Genomic DNA, 20,177 nt, shown 5'->3' with positions numbered 1-20,177 from the left:
TGGCGGTTGACGCAAACCCTATTTAATTGTTTCAAATTTTAATTGATGATGGTTACTTGGTTAGGGATAGAAGCGTATTTTACCGTTTAATCTTTAGTTCTTTACAATGGCCCTTTGTGAACCCTAAACTCAGTAAACTCGGTGAACTCAACTACACTACGTACCTCTCCTTCAGTCAGTCTCGCTCGCTTCGCCGCACTCTCGCCGGACGGAGCAGGCGAGTACCCCCTCGCCGGAAAGGTCCAAACCTTTTGAGTTCAATGCGGCACCAAACTTACTTCTTCGTTTATTATTCTCCCGTTTAACCGTTTTTCGCATGTATATCAATTAAGAACACTAAAACCCTAAGCTCCTTCTATCTTTCAGTGCAAACTCTAATTATCCAAGTCCAATAGAATAAGAAGCGATGTCTACGCTAGAAATTGAAGCTCGAGAGTAAGTTCCCTTATTTCTCGTTTATTCCTTAAATTTAAAAAAAAAATTAAAGTTTAAATTTTTTAATCTGTACATATGTACTGTCTAGTTGTAATATACTTTATCCTTTGATGATTGATTTTTGTTGTCATTTTCAGTGTCATCAAAATTGTGCTTCAGTTTTGCAAAGAAAATTCCTTGCATCAGACATTTCAGACACTTCAGAACGAGTGCCAGGTTTCGTTGAACACTGTGGATAGCATTGAAACCTTTGTTGCTGATATTAATAGTGGAAGATGGGATGCAATATTGCCTCAAGTTTCTCAATTGAAGCTTCCAAGGAATAAATTAGAGGATCTGTATGAGCAGGTATTTCTCTTTAATCACTTCCATTCATGGTATGCATTCTATATAGAAATATTTTTTTAATATTAAAATTTTGCCTTCTACTCTACATTTTTGTGATGCTCAAAACATCAACACTCTAAAAATGTTATTTATGTTAGTCATGTTACTAGTATTTTGAATTCATTTGAAGCTTCATTCAAATGGTTGCAGATTGTATTAGAAATGATTGAACTTCGAGAATTGGATACTGCACGTGCAATTTTAAGGCAAACACAGGTGATGGGTGTCATGAAACAGGAGCAACCTGAAAGATATTTGCGTCTTGAACATCTCTTGGTCAGAACTTATTTTGACCCAAATGAGGTACTGATCGCTATTTACATTTTTGCAATTGCCTGCTCTCCAATCAATCAATGTTTTGCTAATTTCTTTTTCTACTTTTTTTAATTTTCTGCTTAGACTGTGTCATGGTCAATTGTGAGTTTGTGACTTTTTATGCATGATAAGTTCCTAGATTTTTTTGTTTGTTTTATGTTGGTAGTATATAGTGTTCCTATGTCGGGGAAAGTGGATTGCTCTTAAATGAGGTATGTGTGCATTCGAAGTTTGGATAGACAAACCTGAAAATAATCGACATTTAGTGATGTTTGATGATGTTAAGGTATAGAACTATTCACATGTTTCTACGCAACTCTAGCATTTGGAGGTACTAGTTACTATGATCAAGATTGGATCCCTATTTGACCCCATTCGTCTAACTAGAAGCTAAAACTTAGCCCAACGTAGGGTGGTTTTTTGTAGTCTAACCGTCAAATCTATAGAGACTCTTATGTGCGGGGGAGTGTGTTCAATGTCATTGGGATTTGGCAAACATTTATGTTGGTTATTGAGGGCCTAACATAAACCACTTCTTTTGTCTACACTTGAGATTGGCTATGTAAAAAGTTTTCAACAAGCTTGACATAATTAAGCTATAGTTAAGCTTATTTATGACTATTACATTATGTAGAGATAAGAGAGGAAGAGGTTTTTAATATTTTGATAATAATTTGCTAGAGGAGTGCAGCTTTTTTTATTTTTTATTTTTTAAGAAAAAAATAGAATATATTTCTCATAGACATTATTATGTCTTCTTTATTGTAATTACTATGTAAATAAAAAAGCTATTAAAAAATATTATTAAAATTATAATAAATATATTGTTCGATTCGATATATTATAAATTCTATGAAAAATATTAATAATTAAAAAAAAAGAGGCTCAGTAGTGACTATTAAGCAACTAGTGAAGTGCTAAAATAAATACCACAATCTTCATGTATTATTGTCATGTTTTCTTGAAAAATGAATAGGTCTGAATTGTGATCTATCTGACAGGCTTATCAAGACTCAACAAAAGAGAAGCGGCGTGCGCTAATTGCCCAAGGTTTTTCCCTTCTACTTTACTGGTAGTTGCTGTATCTGACTGTAATGAATATTTCTGTCTTGGTTGGAATTTTAAAATGAACCCTCCTCTGATTGATAGAGAACCAGTTTGTTGCTAGAGTTTTGTTTTCTGTTTTCGTTTTGTTTTGTTAAAAGTGATGATGTGAAAAATTTGTGGTCTGTTAGGTTTGAGGAAACCAATTCCATTTTTATACCCTGTTATCAATTTTGTTTAGTTGGAATTCTTTCATTTGTAAGATCCCTTATAGGATAATTCTAGGATTGTTTCTTTTAAGGATGTAATGGTTTGGAGAATTCCTTATCATTTGAACTGGTGGACTCCTTTCCTTTTTCTCTTTTGGTGACGGGCTGTCCAGCTTCCCTTTTCATTTTTTCTTGTTGAATGAATTGTGTTTTTTCTAGCATTTTGATATGGGTTCCTGTGAGGATTGAGAAACTTTGCAAAAGATAATAGAAGAGATAAAATACTGTTTGTTGTATAATATGTTTACACTCAAATATGTGCCCTGGAGATAATTTTCTTATGGTATTGTGTATACAAACGTTGCTTATACTCCTACCTTTTCCACAGCTATATAATACTGTAGTAGAATACTAGCATTCTAATTATGCTATACACTATAATAATCATTAATTAAATAAAATTCAATATTCTTGCTATAAGTGTGTTGTAAGATTGTGGGCATGGCAGCATTCAGTGAACGTTCAACTGTTCAAGTTCTTAACTCAAACTCGAGTCTCAAATTTAGTTTACTAATTCTGTAAAAAAATGTAGAAGGTATTGAGATTTTAGTCTAAACATGACTGAAATCAGGATTGTTTTAATTACTCTAATATTAATCTGCCCCAGGTAAATTGTATACAAGCATCGAACCATACACAAAAGAAAAGTTCATTCTAATATAATTCAATGGCTCAAGTTCATAACCACCAAGGTGGTTCTTATTATTGTGGGTTTATTTTTTCCATTTATGATTGTATAAGTACATTGTGCCATTTTATATTGCTTGAAAACTGGAACTAACTTGCATTTTGCATTTTCAGCTCTTGCTGCTGAAGTTACTGTAGTCCCTCCGTCTCGACTAATGGCTCTAATTGGTCAGGCTTTGAAGTGGCAGCAGCATCAAGGTAATCACCCAGTAATATGTTGATGTCACTTTGAAGTGTGCATTTGTATCCGATTCACTATTTGCAATTTTGTTTTTGTTTCAGTTCAGTGCAGGACATCAACTATTCTACTTTTCTTCAACTCATTGATGCGGTGTTTTCCTTTGGGATCTTTCAGGGTTACTACCTCCTGGAACACAATTTGATTTGTTCCGTGGAACAGCTGCTATGAAACAAGATGTAGATGACATGTACCCGACAAATCTCTCACACACAATAAAGGCATGATTAATATATGTTTTAATCAATTGTTTTAGTTATATTCTTAAATGGATGTGAACATCATTAGAGATATAAAGAAACAAATCTGCAAGGCCACATGATTTCCTGCAAATTTGTGCCAAGGAAGTTTTCATGTAATGCTGCAAAGATAGGACTGATGGCACAAACAAGGGTTATGTTTTTTTTTTTTTGGGTTTGTTTAAAGTATTATCTATATAACATTTTTTCTTCCTTTTAGTTTCAAGAATGAATATTCTGTTATAAACATGAGTAACACACTAACCTTGTTTGAGGTTAGGTATTTTTATTTATTATACAGGAACTGTAGAAACATACATTAACCTCTATTGAGCTATAGGTTATATGACACTTGGTAGGAGATTAGTTTTAGGAAGGTGAGGTGATGGGGAAGAAGGAGGAGCTGTTTTGTTTTCTGGTGTTCAAGCTTTAACATCACTTGTTTATGCACCTGTTGCTGTGGTCGCTAAGGGGTATTGTCCAAAGATGTATATGGGTCCTGATAATCTGGCACTGATTATCTAATTTGGCAGGTTTCTAGTAGATGTTGGTTTTGTAGTTATTAGGGTAGTTATGCCATCCTTAAAGCCTTTCAACTACAATCTGTTTTAGTATTGCTAATTGGTATACGATGGTCATTCCTACTTCATCATTATTTATCTCTTGAAAAGTCACGGTTGTTTGACCTTGTATTTATGTCGCATTTTAGAGGTTGCCTTGTGCTTCTAGTTTGTTTCTCTATTTGTCATCCATACTTCCATAGTAAAAGTCGTTATTCCTTACTAGCTCCTTTTTGTATAATGATGGTGGACGGTGCAGAATCTGACCCTTATAGCTTGTGTTTTTCCTGTATGCTTGTTTAGTTTGGGACAAAAAGTCATGCAGAATGCGCTTGCTTTTCACCAGATGGGCAGTTTCTTGTATCTTGCTCGGTTGATGGGTTTATCGAGGTATGCAAGATTAGAATATTTAATGTTTTTGGGATAGGAAAACAAATATTGAAATATTTTAATTTCTTTAGAATTTTTATGAGCTTCTTTCTTAATTTGCGGACAAATTTCCAGGTCTGGGATTACTTAAGTGGAAAACTAAAGAAAGATCTTCAGTACCAGGCAGATGTAAGTGAGTTTGTATTTGAAACTTTTTGAGACTAAGTATAATGTAATTTGATGAATTTTGAAATAGCAATTTGGCTAATACGTTTCCTTAGGTTGTGTTTGGATGAAGTATTCTAAAATTTCAGGGAATACATGGAAATTCAAAGGGTTCGATTAAATTCCCTTCAATTGCACAATTTCTTATTTGGATGAAATAAATATATTACTTGCATTTAATATACTGACTTTCCTCTTTGTTACTTTTAGGTACTTCAATTTCCTTCTTAAAATCCCTTGAAATTTGTATATCCCTTCATATATATCTGCAAGTACAATATTTTACCATGAGATTTCAAATTCTCTCTAAAATTACTTAGCCCTCTTTAATTACTCCATCCAAAAGAAAAGGTGGAATTTTCTGAGCCTCAAATATCTCTCAAACCTTTAGTGTCCCTTGCACCTTTGCATTTATTGATTCACTGGAAGCTGTGGAAAAAATAATGCATTAGTCTTGGTTGCCAGTTTGGAACTACTGCCATAAATGCAGAAATGATTTATTTATTTATTTATTTTTGCCATTTCCTTGTAACTTTAGTATGCATGGGGGTTGTTTTGTGATGTAGTACACGGATTAGACCTTCATCAGAGCTTTCCTGTTGAGTTGTTCTGCATGAAAACATCGTGATTCACGTAGCCGAGTTTTAAAACTATCAATACTAACAAGACATGCTTACCTTCTGGAACAAAGTAGTTGCACATTGAAATAATATGTTTGTGCTTTATGGAAGGGAATTTCGTATAGTATTGTGTACAGTAAGTCTAGTCATTTTTTGCATTGCACCTTGTCTGATTCTATGAACTTACAGGAAGTGTTCATGATGCATGAGGATGCCGTGCTTTGTGTAGACTTTAGCAGAGATTCAGAGATGCTTGCATCTGGATCACAAGATGGAAAGATCAAAGTGAGTGTTAATTGTCTGCCTTTTATGGTTGTTTGAACTATCCCTTTGATGAAATTCTAAAATGAAAATAAGAGGAATTAAATAGCAACTGATCATAATACTATTGCAAATTTTTACTATCTTTATCTTTATGCTTTGTTTCTAAATGAAGCTTTTTGTTCATTACCATATCTAGTCCTCCTAGTTAATTGTATGCCACTCTATATGGTTTATGGTTATTCCAATATGTTTCATCATCTTTTATCTGTGCCGCAATTGCTGTAAATTCATAGTGTGATAACATTGTTCACCTGATCTGTTAATAAGTGGAACTTTAATCTGTATAATTGGTCGTTCATTTCAGGTCTGGCGTATAAGGACTGGTCAATGCTTGCGGCGTCTTGAACGTGCACATTCCCAAGGTGTGACAAGCCTTTCCTTCTCTCGTGATGGAAGCCAATTATTGAGTACATCATTTGACAGCACAGCAAGGTTTTTTCTCAATTAACTTGTTTGATGTCCATATTTCAATAACCATTTATGAGCCTAGAGCCTTCATGGAATATGTTAGGGACTTGGTAAGGAAGGGAAATGCTTATTAGGGAGTAAGAGCTTTAGATGGTACTATTATTTACACTGCAGGGATTGCTAGTAAAATTTGCTAAATTGGGTGCAACTATTTATATTTTACACAACTTATTATAATCTGACTCTAGAGCTATTTGATATTTTATTATAATTTCTTTAATAAAATGTTAGTAATTGCTAATGCAATTGTTTCTCGTGATGTAATATAGAATCCATGGTCTCAAATCTGGAAAGATGTTGAAAGAATTCCGTGGGCATACATCTTATGTGAACGATGCAATTTTCACAACTGATGGTAGTCGTATCATTACTGCATCTAGTGATTGTACAGTGAAGGTCAGTTATTCAGCAACATATATGTGTCGCATAATAATTCTTGGATATTCATAATAATTCTTTTCCCTCTACTAATTGTAGGTCTGGGATGTGAAGACAACAGACTGCATACAAACTTTTAAGCCGCCACCTCCTTTAAGAGTGTGTATTTAATAACTTTCCATTATTACTGCATAGAAACTTCAATCTACTATCGCATCTCTCTAAATTTGTTGTTCTGCCTAATTTTTGGTTCTTTTGAATTTTTAGGGAGGTGATGCTTCTGTCAACTCTGTTCATATTTTCCCCAAGACTACTGACCACATTATTGTTTGTAATAAAACATCATCAATATACATCATGACACTACAAGGACAGGTAAATATTATATAGTGGATGACTTGTCATTTTTTATACTTGATTTAGGGGGATATTGCTATGAAGATTAATGTGGCTGCAAAAGTATTTTCCTTAATGTTCAGGTTTCTGTTGAAAATATCTATTTCTGCATATACATGGGGTGAAATTGGGGAATTTACTGAGATACACAAATTCTCTATAGTCTTGTTGTATTTGTTTCTCTGCCTTTTAATTATTTTGAAATTTTTCATATTTAAGAATTAATAGTCATTACATTACTATATTGGAGTCAGAAGGTACTTGCTTCATATGATGTCTTACCTCTCCACTTTTTATTAGTTCTAATAACAACTAAGCATTGTCATATCATATGGGGTCATGGATAGTGCTCTATAATATCCATGTTTAAGCTATTAATATTTGACAATGTACTGAGTGTTCCAATACATTTCTTGGCAATAACCTAAAATCACCATCCTGTCCATGATCCATGTCATAAAGATTTGACAAATTTTTAATGTTAGCTGTTGATGGCCAACCACAATCCTCTTTATCGGGGCTTGGGATTGACCAACCAGCTTTAGTTTAGGATTGGTTCTAAATGTCATAGTATGAAACTCATAGGTTTGGAGTGATAAAGGTTTCTTATACTTTCTAGTATAAATATATCAATCTACTACATTTATGTAGTTTTCCTTGTAACAGTTTGATGGTGCAATTGTGCAACCATTTTATTCATCATCTTGTTGATAGATTATCACCATATTTCTTTTCTCCCTCTCCTTTTCTATACTAATGAAATTCAGTTTTCATGTAATTTAAATATAATAATGCTGCAAGTTTTGGAAATTGTAACTTAATTTTTTTTACCAAGGTAATTGAATTTTGAAGCTTTGTTTTGTTTTATTTTCTAAATGATATGTATTTTTAAGATTCAGTTATTATTGTATGTTGTTGAAGATGACACTATATTACATGTTTACAATATTTAAAGATTGAGACTAAAATGCATGTAATGGATGTTGCAGGCATTGTGATTGTGGTTTTATTCAATTCTCAATGGGATATAAAAGCATATTGTCATAAATTGTGATGTTGTGATGGGATTAGAAAATCTAACTGTACAATTGAATGGTTGAAGTGGATTTTGATTTTTGTTGAAAATCAACAATAATACATATGTACTTGTAGTAGGTGCTATTAAGATAAAAAATGAGATTCCCATACTGCATGAGTTATGAAATTGAATCATTATTCTTCAAACTATGATAAGAGAGCGCGTGTTAACTACTGGATTTTAGGCAAGTTGGTGCCCAAGTATGTTAGAACATTTCTGTGAATGCTATCTGATATAAGTGGTCCTATTCTGTGAACATTTCTGGTTCTATATTCTAAGCGTGTTTTTCTTTGTCAAACGTGTTAGGTTGTTAAGAGCTTCTCATCTGGTAAAAGAGAGGGTGGCGACTTCATTGCTGCTTGTGTTTCACCTAAAGGAGAATGGATTTATTGCGTCGGTGAAGACAGGTATATAGATTTATACTTCTTATTTTTTTCTATAATATTGTCTCTTCATGCAAGATGGAAGACAAAGATGTTATACCATGCCTTAGCCTTATTACTCAGACTTTTGTGCTTGCTATATTTTCGGTTTTTGAAAATAAAGAGCTTAGCTTAATCCTTAATAAACTTCAGAAAATGATTTTCACGAGATTTTCCAATTTGTAATTAAATTTTTATTTGAATTAATCCTCCTTAGTTTTACTTCCAAATTGTTATGTTAATTCTTTGGGAGATTTGAAAATTAAATGCAGGAATATGTACTGCTTCAGTCACCAATCTGGCAAATTAGAGCATCTGATGAAGGTATGTTGCTTGAGATAGCCTGACATTAGATTTATAAATTTCTCTCAAATTAATTTCATTTTCCAGAAACAATATAACATTGTGATATTGTTTATATAAGGTACCATTGTGTTAGTTGATCTATAAGCTAGCATATTTTTTATACTTGTATCTTCCAGCTGTATCTTGGAGTCGAGCCAATCCAAGCACTCGATAAAATAAAAACTTTTTTTTTTAAAATTGTATACAAATATCTTTATTCTTTAGAATTTTATAGAATACTTTTTTTTTAATAATAATATGGTACTTTTTCCATTAAAATAACCAATCCAAATGATATTCAAGGTACTTATTCTATATGTTGTGTTTTCTCCACCACTAACACAACTTATGTTTATCTCTTGATATACAACATATTCACGGTTAATGATATTCTCTCTGGTTAATGATAGGTCCATGAGAAGGAAGTTATAGGCGTCACCCATCATCCCCATAGGAATCTTGTTGCAACTTATAGTGAAGACTGCACAATGAAGTTATGGAAGCCTTGATCTTCGTCTTCCCTCTATTGTGACCTCCATAAGCACAAATGAAAATCATATGAATACATGTTTCTCGTTTGTAGCTGTACAATGTTTTTCCTTTCTCTTATTTCCATTTTGTAGCTTCTTAATTCGTACGCTGCCAGTGGGAATTGTAGGTGAGATTGTACTTTTATTTATGATATATGGTTTATCGTCTTGTTAAAATTAAAGGAAAAAGAAATTGAAATTAAAATCCCTGGAACTTTTTATTTAGAGATTACACATCAAACAAAAAACAACTCATTACAAATATATGTTTCCAATTATCCAAAACATTGGCCATGATAGAATGGCGAAAAGGACGGGGCAGGAGGTTATTGACAAGGTTCAAGGGAGGTTAGTTAGCTGGAAAGGTAGGATGCTTAACAATGCAAGGTTATGTTTGGTTAAGTCGGTGTTGACTTCCATTTCATTGTATAATATGCAAGTAGCCTTCTTTCCGTCTTATGTTTGTGAAAAAAATTGATTCGATGACGTGGGAACTAACCCTTGTGAATTGGACTAAGTTGTGGCTCTGAGAAAACACGGAGGCCTAAGGGTGAGAGACTCTAGGTGTGTTAACATTGTTTTTTGGGAAAAGTTTGTTTGGCAATTTTTTCACTGCAAAGAGAAATTAGGCCTAATTCTTAACTAAAGTATTTGTTCGTTGGGAAAGGTTTTGTTGATGTTGGTAAAGGTTTTGTAGATGTTGCGCTTTGGCCGTTGCTAGGGTGCTGAAAAGGTTTTTTTTCTTCTGGTGCTGAAAGTATGTGGCACTTTGAAGTGGAGGACACGTGCTTTTGTTGCCTCCAAAGTGCCGACATTTGCTGCGCCAAAGCTGATGGTGATCAGTTGATGATGTTTGCCCAAAATTTAGTTAAATGATAATAATGTCATGTAAACGATGGGAGTTAAATAATGGGGCCTATTTTTGAGGACCCAGCAAGTATTGGAGGTTACCTTATTGAAGCCAAAAAAGCGTGAACATAATATTTGACATTGAAATCCGTTTTTTGTTTAACGTTTTGGACCATGAAAAATTTTTTTGGGCATACAAATGAAATTGGATAGTGAAAATACTGTTACGGTAATAATAAACAATTAAAATATAAAACCCAAGAAAATAGATAATAACAATAATAATAGTTATAATATTTAAAAAAAAAAGAGAAGACATGTCCGAAGTTAAAGATTTAGGGTACAAAGGAAAAAGGTGCTCCTTACTGTTCTATAGTGTTCAAAACCCATGTTATTTTGTTTTAAAATTTTGTTCTATGCATTAAAGGAAATTAATAACTTTTATTTTTCTGAAAAAAGAATATTTATTTAGATATTTAATTTTTCAAGTTTAATAAATTTTAATTTTAAATTAAATAAATTAAAATTTTTAAATAGTAGTATTTTGAGTTTAAATATAACTGTTGAAAGTCTATGTTAAATTAAAAAATTATGTTTAAATTAAAAATTTTTTGAAAATAAATTTTGTATGAATTTATTTAAATAGATATAATTCAAGTTATCAAATTTTAAATTTTGATATTTGCATTAAAGTATTTGTTTAATAATTTAAATGGCATATTATTTAATTTTCAGTTCGGTAATAAATTTGTAGCTTTTTTATTTAAATAAAATATTAAATTTTTGGTTGAAAATGTTTTGTTCAAGTAAATGAAAAACTTGTTTGAATGAGTTTTTATGATATATTTTGTTTTCAAACGATATTTTTTTAAAGAGTTTTGCTAACTTGTACTCTAATAAGCATACTATAAAAAAATGTTTTATAAAAGTTAATATAAAAATTATTTTTTTACGTTTTCAATACATTACATATATTAAAAGTATTAAAAAATTTCTATTATTATATTTTAAAATGTGTCTTTAGGACAGAAGTTAATTAATTTTTTTAAAAAGATTTTATTAAAGAGTAAAAGTAATTTTATATTTGGTTATCTCATGTAAAAATATTTTTTTATCTAATAATTATATTTAGGTACAATAACATAAAAATATTATTTATTTATTTATTATGTTAAAAATATTATTTTTAAGTAAAAAATAAAAATATATATAAATTATAACTTCTAAAATTTTTTATTTTTTTAATACCTTTATTTTATTATTAAACATTTTTCTGACACACTAAAAAATAAACTCAATAGCTTTTACACACACAAAATCGAAGGCCCAATTGACCAAAAGAGATAAATAGCTTGTTCTTACATACTACCCTAACTATTTTATTTTGAATTTATTATTAATTTATTATTACAATTATTCTTCGATTTTTGTTTTTGTTTCTATTTTTATTCTTATCATATTATGTGGCCCATAATTATTTTCTGACCAAACTTTGTATTCCCAACCCATACCCAATAACAACAAAAACCAACAAAAACATGTGTCACATTAACAAATAATAACTTCTTAATGCTTTCATATTACGGGATTCCATACCATAATTAATCCATTCAAATTCCTGCCACCACTGCTATTTTCCGGTCTATGTCTACTACTGCACCAACAACTATAACACGTGTCGAGATAACTTCCTTTCAGCAAGTGCTGAAAAAAATTTGCTTCAGCACCGTAGTCTAACCCGTTGGGCTTTTTATGTTTGGAAAAGTGTGATCAAAGTGTTCAATAGTTTGAAAGAGGGTTTTTTTTGTGTGTAGTGCTGTGGTACTTTGGATTAATCCTTGTGTTTATGATCAATGGTGTCTTTTAGATAAGTTTGTGGACTTAATTGTTTCTGATTTGCTAACGATGTTGCTGATTGGTTGACTAAATCTGGAGCAAGAAGTGATTCAGCTCATATTTTCTGGATCAAGCTTGGTGTACACTTGGAGCAAATCCTAGTGTAGGATGCTATCGGTTCTAGCTAGTTTAGCTTGACTTGTGTTTTATTTTTTTGTCTTTTGATCTTTTCTGTCACAAAAAAAAAAAAATGGTGAAACTTATAATGTAAAATCATCTCGAGTGGATAATTTATTCCAATTTCTATTTATGATTTATTTGTCATAAAAAATAATTTCACATTAGTTTTTTTTATTACAAATAATAAATAAAAATTCAAAATATTTATCTCTTCTTTAAACTAATTTACAACATTATTTAATAAAAAACGGTTTATAGTTAATGACACGTATCGTGAAGTTACCATATATATATTCAAAAAAAAATTCATTTCTCCATTTTATCTTTGCCTTTTTATTTTTGTAAAATTGGTATATGTGTTTAATAAAAAAAAAAAATCATTTCTCCACTTAATCTTTGCCCTTGTTTTTTTCTTTACCTTTTGAATGCATTAACCAAAAAGGTTCAATATAGTGCAAGATAAGGGGATACATGGCCAATAAACTTTAACTTACATAGTATATCTTTCTCTCCCCATTTCAAAGGTCACGGGTTTAAATCCTGAAAATTGCAATAAAAAAAAATATCTAATAAGTTCTTTTATCTTTCTTTTGATCCTTTGAATTACTCATCTATATGTTACATATGATTTTCATTTTTCAATTCGCATCGGAAACTATTTAGAAGTTCGAATCCGGGTCTCAACGTTAGGTTTCAACTTATTCTGGAGTTTTATTATTTTTTTTAATTCAACTTATTCTGGAGTTATTAATGCCTGAAGGGGAAGACTCTTCCAGCTTGTTAATTCTAAATACTTTCAAATTTTCTTGTCCAAAAAAAAAAATGCCTTAGTATGGTGCGAAATTTAGGATGTTTTAGTGTATGTTTTTATTTTTTATTTTTTTATTAGATTATTTATTTTTTAAATTTTATAAAAAAGTAAAAACAAGAAGTAAAAATAAAAAATAAAAAATAAATTTTATCATTTTTATTTAAAAAAATATATATTAAAAATAAAAACGTAAATCAAACACAGTTATATCTCAGTTTTATTATGTCTTTTTTGTAGATGTAGAATATCTGTTTGTATTTAAAATATATGTAGTTATATTTTAAGTGATTTATTATGTCTTTCTCTAGCTAGATGTAGAATATTTGTTTGTATTTAAAATATAGTATTTGTATTTTAAGTGAAAATATCTAGTAGAATAAAAAATGTGACTATAAAAAAGTATTGAATAAATTTTTGAAATAAATTACGAGATGTTAGGGGAATAGATTCTTTAATTTTTTTTCTTTCAATTATGTTGTCAAATTTTTATCATATATTTTTTTAAATAAACTAAAAATAAATATATAAAAATATTAAATGACAAAAATAAATAAAATAATTAAAAATTTTTAAAAAAATTTAAAAATTTAAATACAATCAATTTCATATAAATTTGATAATTAAAAATTATTAGTTAAAAATTTAGTCAAATTATTTAAATTATTTAACTACTTTCAACTATCAACTATTAAATACATGTAAAGTTGCTTGTAGTTGAGTTTTCACCCTTATTTTTACTAGCTTGAGGCTTCTTGTAATTTATGATTTGTCTTTATTCTTTTTCCTTCTCCGTCGAAACACACGAAATGAGAAGGGGAAATGATGCTAGTCTTTGGAGTCTCTGGCTCGGAGTCCGCCACAACACTCAAACAGATACCCACCACAAACATGCAAACGTCGTCGTTCATTTTATTCTATCTATTTTCTTCAAACTCCTTAAGGCTCTCGATTTTTCTCGAACCTCTGTGTACTGCTCCGTTTAAATGGCTTCTTCTATATCCCTTCTTTCCCCTTCTCTCCGATTACACCTCACTAACACTACTCTCCTTGCTCCGTTCCCTTACTATCACCGTGAGTCTCAATCTCTTTAATGCCTGCGTTCTTATTATTTTGTAGCAAAATTAGTTGCTGATTTTGTGGGATGCGTGTTTTCTTTTTTATATTTGAAGGAAGCAAATGTGAAATGAGCAGGAGGAGTTTTGCGCTGAAAGGGATTGTGGCTTCCGGTGTTTCATCCATGGCTTCCACTTTGACTGCAGAAGCACAGCCATCTCAAGGTTAGTACTTAGTAGCCAGTACTTCCAGAAAACAATTTGAGGATTAGGGATAGAAAAGAGAAAATCAAAGAGAAATAAATGTCTTAAGACATTTCACAATTTGCATATTCACTCCCCTATTACAATTTCTGATACTCCTGTTTATATTACTTCTAGTTGTATTTAATATTCAAACCTATTTCTATTGGCCCAATTGTACTCAACATAGCCTGATTGTATTCATTACATAATTCAGCAAAGAAAGGGCAAGTAGTTCCTTGACCATTCGCAAGGAGAGACATGTTTTCAATTGTGAAAGAGCTATATGCAATTTTGGGTCCTTGCCAGAAAAATGATCAGTGGCCTATTTGTCCTTTATTTGTACTTCGGCTAAGATAGTTAATTCTTGGTTGTGCTAGTTTCTCTTGAATGTATTTTTGAGACAGGAATTTTGAGTCAGGTGTTGGAAGATTGCCGTACAAACCTGAAGGGTACAATTATTGGACTTGGAGGGGTCATAAGATACACTACGTAGTGCAAGGGGAAGGCTCTCCTATTGTCCTAATCCATGGTTTTGGGGCTTCTGCATTTCATTGGAGGTCTTTATTTTATTTTTATCCCTTTATTTACAGGGTTTTCTTAAAATAATAATAATAAAAGCTAATCAAGTAGGCCCTTGCAAATGGCATAATGCATTGTGTGAGAGCTGTTATCTAGTGAAGATAAGAAGTCCTTAAAACCATAGCAGAAATTGAGGCGGGAATAGTCTATGAAGCATGTATACATTAGCTAAGTGAGGTGTTTGTGTATCTAAAAAGACACTCGTACAACACAAGCTAAATGCAAATGTCTTGTTAATATTGATAGTAGTAAATACTGATAGTTTGATAATGATCTACTATGGTATGGAAATGGAAACTACACACAAGTATATTCTGTCATGTCTTGTCATTTTAAAAATTTGATGTGTCCATGTCGTATGAAGTGACACGTTGGTATCATGTTTTCCCTTCTCTCGGGTGTTTGGTATTTTTTCTGAAATAAAAAACAAAACAGTGATAGTACCAAGCTTTTCGAGAGGGTTGATTCTCTCCCAAGTCCCAAGTCTGATTCCCAACAAGTCTGAAATAGTCCCCTCGCAGCGTCTCCCACCTCCCTCAATACCCATTCATCTCTCCATGTAACACATTCCTCTTCATTCCATTACTCTGCTTTGTCGGCAGAGTTAGTTACAAACCTCCTAACCTAGTGGTGCAGTAACTTTTATTTCAGTCCCTAGTTTCTAATTGGTTGGGATGTTTCTTTCTTTGGTGGTTCACCCATCCATTTTACTACTTTCTTGCTTCCTTGTTCTTTGCTTAAATTGTACTTGCCAAAAGTTAGTCTCCTTGTGTTGGTAAAGTATTCACATATACGATTTCTGATACTGCCAACTTATTGATGCCATCACTTTAATGCTTTGTTTTAGGTTTAATTACTTTGTTAGTCCCTATAGTTTCACCAAATTTTTAATTAGGTTCCTATACTTTTTTTCTTTTCAATTGGATCCCTACAATACTTTTAATTTTGTAAGTAAGTTCTTTTCATGTTACTAGAATATTTTTCCCAAAATACAGACAGTCAAAGATCTAGTTAGGTTTTTAATTATGAATAGCTTCAATTTGCGAAGAAATATTTAGTTAATTACTTAATTCTAACATTTTTTACACTAAGAAGAACCTAATTATAAAATTAAAAGCAGTGTAAGGATCCAATTGAAAGAAAAAATAGTATAGGGACCTAATTGAAAATTTGGTAAAACTATAGGGTCCAACGGAGTAATTAAACCTTATTTTTATATAGAAGCCTTAGTGATCTTTTTTGTCCTTGTGAGTATGCATTGTAGGTTAGGTTACATTTTTTGTTGCAGTGGCTCCAAGTCAAATGAAAACAAAATTCTCCTTATTTGCACATCGGTTATTTAGGCACCATCTTTTTCATCGATAGATTAAATTGTGAACTTTACTCATATTATTTGTGCACTTTCTCAACCATTGGATTTAAGAGGTGACTAAAGTATACATTTGATTGCGTGTGTAAATAATAATTTTGTTTCTTATGTAGATAATCATATATTTGCTTTCAACATTTCTTTAGGTACAACATACCAGAATTGGCGAAAAGACACAAGGTTTACGCCTTAGACTTGCTTGGATTTGGCTGGAGTGACAAAGCACTTATCGAGTATGATGCTATGGTATGGAGGGATCAAGTGGTAGACTTCGTGAAGGAAATAGTTAAAGAACCATCCGTTTTAGTTGGAAATAGGTAAATGACTATAATACCTATATCTATTTTCTTTTGGTGGATTACGTCTAATTTTAAGAAGACATTTTGTTAATCATGTACTAGGTACCTCACTTTGAGAGATGCCCTCAAAAATTGAGTTTTTTTTCCCTCTTCAACACGGATAGTGCATGTCATTAATGAAAAACAAATTTGCATGATTATCATTAAAAACTTAGTTGTCAAGTACTATGTTATCAAATTAAGCTGCTCCTACATTTAACATTCTTTTCCTTCTGAATTGTCAAATTATTTGATGAGCTGTCCAGCATCTTAATTTACATGTTAATATGTTATGTTGTAGCTCATTATAAATTTTGTTTATCGAGGCAATATAATTTTTCTTCATACTTACTAAAAATAGAATGTACTGTAATTCTTATTTCAACTTTGATAAAATTTTCAGCCTTGGAGGATTCACTGCTTTGGTTTCAGCAGCTGCGTTACAGGAGCTTGTCAGTGGAGTTGTTCTACTAAACTCTGCCGGACAATTCGGGGACGGAAATAAGCAAAGTGAAAGTTCTAAAGAAACACCTCTAGCAAAGTTCGTCTTAAAACCCTTGAAGGAGGCTTTCCAGCGAGTAGTTCTTGGATTTCTTTTCTGGCAGGCAAAGCAACCTGCTCGAATTGTGTCAGTCTTGAAAAGTGTACGTTTATGAACTGGAGTTCTCTAACCCAATAAATAACCACTAACTGAAAACATTGAAACAATTGATGAAACTATTAAAAGAGATTAAGATTTTAATAGTCTGAATGCAGACATAATTCATATTAGGAGGTTACAATATTGTTTTTGAGAGAATGGTTTGTCAATGCAGGTTTATGTAAATTCTTCAAATGTTGACGACTATCTAGTGGAATCTATTACAAGACCAGCTGCAGATCCCAATGCAGGAGAAGTTTATTATAGGTACATGATATTTGCAATTTATTCAATCTTTCTTTGTTATGAAATTTTAAGTTTAATTTACATCTTGGTATATATGGTAAGAACAAGCTGTCTCTGAGGTGTAACATGTATATTAGTATTGGTTTAACATCTTAATAGTGCTTATTAAGTAGTTATTTATATCTTAATTATTAATATATAAAATAAATATACTTTTGTAATGTTTTTATTATTGGTGAATGCTATCGTACTTAAAGTTATAGTGGCTATGGTAGCTATACAACTTTAGCAACGCTTAAAAAATGTTATTAAAATTAAAACAACACTTTCCATTTGAAAAACAAATGTAAAAAGTGTTAGGAATATGTAAAAAAAAAAAAGTGTGATTTACTGATTTTAATTTTAGCAACACTTTCTAAGCAATGCTAAAGTTGTATAGCCATGATAGCCACTATAACCATAGACACCAGGCTCTATCTTTTTGGTTTGCATAATGGTTATAGAATAGAAAAATAATGAGATCACTGAAAACAGTTTTTTTTTTTTTAAGGGTAAAGCTGAAGAGAAAAAAAAGTCCGCATAGATAGTTTGTTAGTGGGAAAGTTAAGAGGGTAAAATTGAAGAGAAAAAAAAAAATTAGACATCAAGTACCTCCAATGTAGATTTTGTACAAAAGCTATACAACATTGCAGAAGAAAGGAATTTTTGGTGACTAAACCAAATAAATCAGTCTCTAGATGGAGTTATGATAGTTAGTTTATTCTCCTAGTTATTCCTCTTTATTTGTCTCTTCCCATAATGTGTTGATCAAAAGAGATCTAAGCATGAATGTGCCAAGGTAAAGCATGATTAACAACAAGGCGCAATGGTGTTGTTTGATCCATTTAGCTGATCTCACTTAGTGGGACGATACTTTGTTATTGTATTCGTATTTACTGCACCATCCGATTCGGTCATCCGCGTATTAATTCAAATCAATTGTTATCTACAGGTTAATGACACGCTTCATGACGAATCAGAGCAAGTATACACTAGATGCTGTCTTGAGCGAACTCTCTTGCCCCTTACTTCTGCTCTGGGGTGATCTTGATCCATGGGTTGGTCCCGCCAAAGCTAACCGAATCAAAGAGTTCTATCCGAAAACAACTCTCGTAAACTTGCAGGCTGGGCACTGCCCACATGACGAGATTCCGGAGCTCGTGAACAAGGCCTTACTAGATTGGTTGTCGACTCTCTATCCTGAAGAAGCATCCCTCCAGACAGTTTGAACATGTGAAAAGAAATTCACGAAGTTAATCAATCTTGACCAAGCTGAGGTTCAAGGTTCTCAGTGTCATTACATTTGTTGTATATAGTAAAAGCTGGTCAGGGGATAGGAGGGATAAAAATGAGAGAAAGAATTGAAATTTTTATCACCGGTTTTGCATATAGTTAGTAATAGTCACACATTTTTAAACATGTATGCAGTCATTTCTCTCAACTGCATTTTTCATTTCTTAATCAATATTGTTTTTGTATTATGTTGCCCCCTTCAATCACTAGCCAACAGATTTTTATGCTGGTTATTATTTCCTTCAATCCCCTTCTCATTGGATAATACAACTCATTTCTCCTTCAATTAGTTTGTTTTGTGTTGTATTTTGTATTTTTAAAAGTAATTTTAAATCACTTATTTTGTTAAATGTCTTAGAAATATAGGACCATTTGAGAGGATGAGTAGAACACTCTTAAAATTGGCATATTACAAAAAATAAAAAAATAAAAATATAATTGGCATATACTTAAATAAAGTTGATATATTTTGAAGAATAAAAATCAAAATTGGTCTCCACTAATATAAATTATATATCAAACGTTTGATCTCTAATAAATTTTTACCTTTTTATAAGTCTTTAAACAATACTCACATTGAACAGATTAGTTTTTACGTCATTTTAAAAAGGGGTTAATTTGTCTTAAAAGTATTATTTTTTAGAATTTGGTTGTCTTATAATAAACTTATTAGGAATTTATTTTTCCAACATGCATTGTTAAAAACTTGTTTGAAAGCTACAAAGGATTCAATGTGTCCAACCAAAATAATTCTCAAAGATTTTTAGTGAATAAAATTTTGTTTGAAACTAAAGTATCTTGTATCAAATTTTTTTGAGACCTCTTTAAGGTTTATTGTATTTTAAGAAAAAGAATACAGTAAAAGAAATTAAGAATTTATCTTGAATATTTCTAGTATCTTTACCTAAAATAAGAATGTAATTTTTTTGATAAATTATAATTTGGCTCCTTAGTTTGTAAAAACTAATTTTGATATTCACAGATGTTTATTTTGACGGTACTTAAGATTAATTATAATTAATTACTTATTACTTGCATTGTGTGTTTATTATAAGAAATTTTTTAAGTTATTCCCATGAAGAATTTATTCCTACAAATTAAATATGAAATTTATATTCCCATCTCAAAGAATGGATATTTAATGTTCCTATGTCAAGGAAATAAAAATTAAAATATAAAACTATTACATATAATATATCTCTCAATTATTATATTTCTTAACTTAAAGCTTTTTCTTTTATTGATGTTGGAAATATTTTTAAAATTGATCAGAATTCTCGCAAAATACAAACTACATGATAAAAAGGGAGCCACTCAAATAAAGACGTCTCAAACGTCTTTTTAAAGATGTTTTTTAATACTTAAAATAT

General features: G+C 31.2%; 2 protein-coding genes across 5 annotated transcripts in view; both read left to right on the top strand.

Annotated features, from left to right (window-relative positions):
- LOC107475882 (suppressor of mec-8 and unc-52 protein homolog 1) overlaps positions 1-9,490 on the top strand; it is an 11,525-nt gene extending 2,035 nt beyond the window's left edge. For 3 of the 4 annotated variants that reach the window (XM_016095661.3, XM_052259852.1, XM_016095585.3), the window contains 16 exons: positions 367-435; positions 573-783; positions 973-1,125; positions 2,139-2,187; positions 3,252-3,335; positions 3,493-3,596; positions 4,478-4,564; positions 4,679-4,732; positions 5,578-5,673; positions 6,017-6,144; positions 6,450-6,576; positions 6,658-6,717; positions 6,826-6,933; positions 8,339-8,439; positions 8,727-8,778; positions 9,210-9,490. In XM_016095661.3, coding sequence (XP_015951147.1) covers positions 407-435; positions 573-783; positions 973-1,125; positions 2,139-2,187; positions 3,252-3,335; positions 3,493-3,596; positions 4,478-4,564; positions 4,679-4,732; positions 5,578-5,673; positions 6,017-6,144; positions 6,450-6,576; positions 6,658-6,717; positions 6,826-6,933; positions 8,339-8,439; positions 8,727-8,778; positions 9,210-9,308 — 1,542 coding nt within the window. In that variant the 5' untranslated portion in view covers positions 367-406 and the 3' untranslated portion in view covers positions 9,309-9,490. Of the gene's footprint in view, positions 1-133; positions 241-366; positions 436-572; positions 784-972; positions 1,126-2,138; positions 2,188-3,251; positions 3,336-3,492; positions 3,597-4,477; positions 4,565-4,678; positions 4,733-5,577; positions 5,674-6,016; positions 6,145-6,449; positions 6,577-6,657; positions 6,718-6,825; positions 6,934-8,338; positions 8,440-8,726; positions 8,779-9,209 lie in introns of those variants that run through there. The other variant, XM_021129020.2, reaches the window with a different exon arrangement.
- Positions 9,491-13,815: 4,325 nt separating this feature from the next.
- Positions 13,816-19,093, top strand: LOC107475788 (pheophytinase, chloroplastic). The gene is made up of 7 exons (XM_016095493.3): positions 13,816-14,076; positions 14,175-14,282; positions 14,722-14,860; positions 16,398-16,568; positions 16,993-17,233; positions 17,405-17,496; positions 18,467-19,093. Exons 1-7 carry the CDS (start codon positions 13,989-13,991, stop codon positions 18,741-18,743), a joined length of 1,116 nt encoding a protein of 371 aa, XP_015950979.1. The 5' UTR covers positions 13,816-13,988; the 3' UTR covers positions 18,744-19,093.
- The last annotated feature ends 1,084 nt before the right edge of the window (positions 19,094-20,177 follow it).

The sequence above is a fragment of the Arachis duranensis genome, chromosome 1, assembly GCF_000817695.3.
Source record: "Arachis duranensis cultivar V14167 chromosome 1, aradu.V14167.gnm2.J7QH, whole genome shotgun sequence".
Lineage (NCBI taxonomy): Eukaryota > Viridiplantae > Streptophyta > Magnoliopsida > Fabales > Fabaceae > Arachis > Arachis duranensis.
Note: the sequence above shows the minus strand (reverse complement) of the source record. Positions and strands in the feature narration are given on the sequence as shown.

What these genes read in the sequence shown, in the direction of transcription:
- LOC107475788 (XM_016095493.3), top strand. Translation starts at nt 13,989, where the DNA reads ATGGCTTCTTCTATATCCCTTCTTTCCCCTTCTCTCCGATTACACCTC. An exon ending in TCCGTTTTAGTTGGAAATAG is followed by an intron (nt 16,569 to 16,992) that starts GTAAATGACTAT and finishes TAAAATTTTCAG; the next exon opens with CCTTGGAGGATTCACTGCTT. An exon ending in GCAGGAGAAGTTTATTATAG is followed by an intron (nt 17,497 to 18,466) that starts GTACATGATATT and finishes TGTTATCTACAG; the next exon opens with GTTAATGACACGCTTCATGA.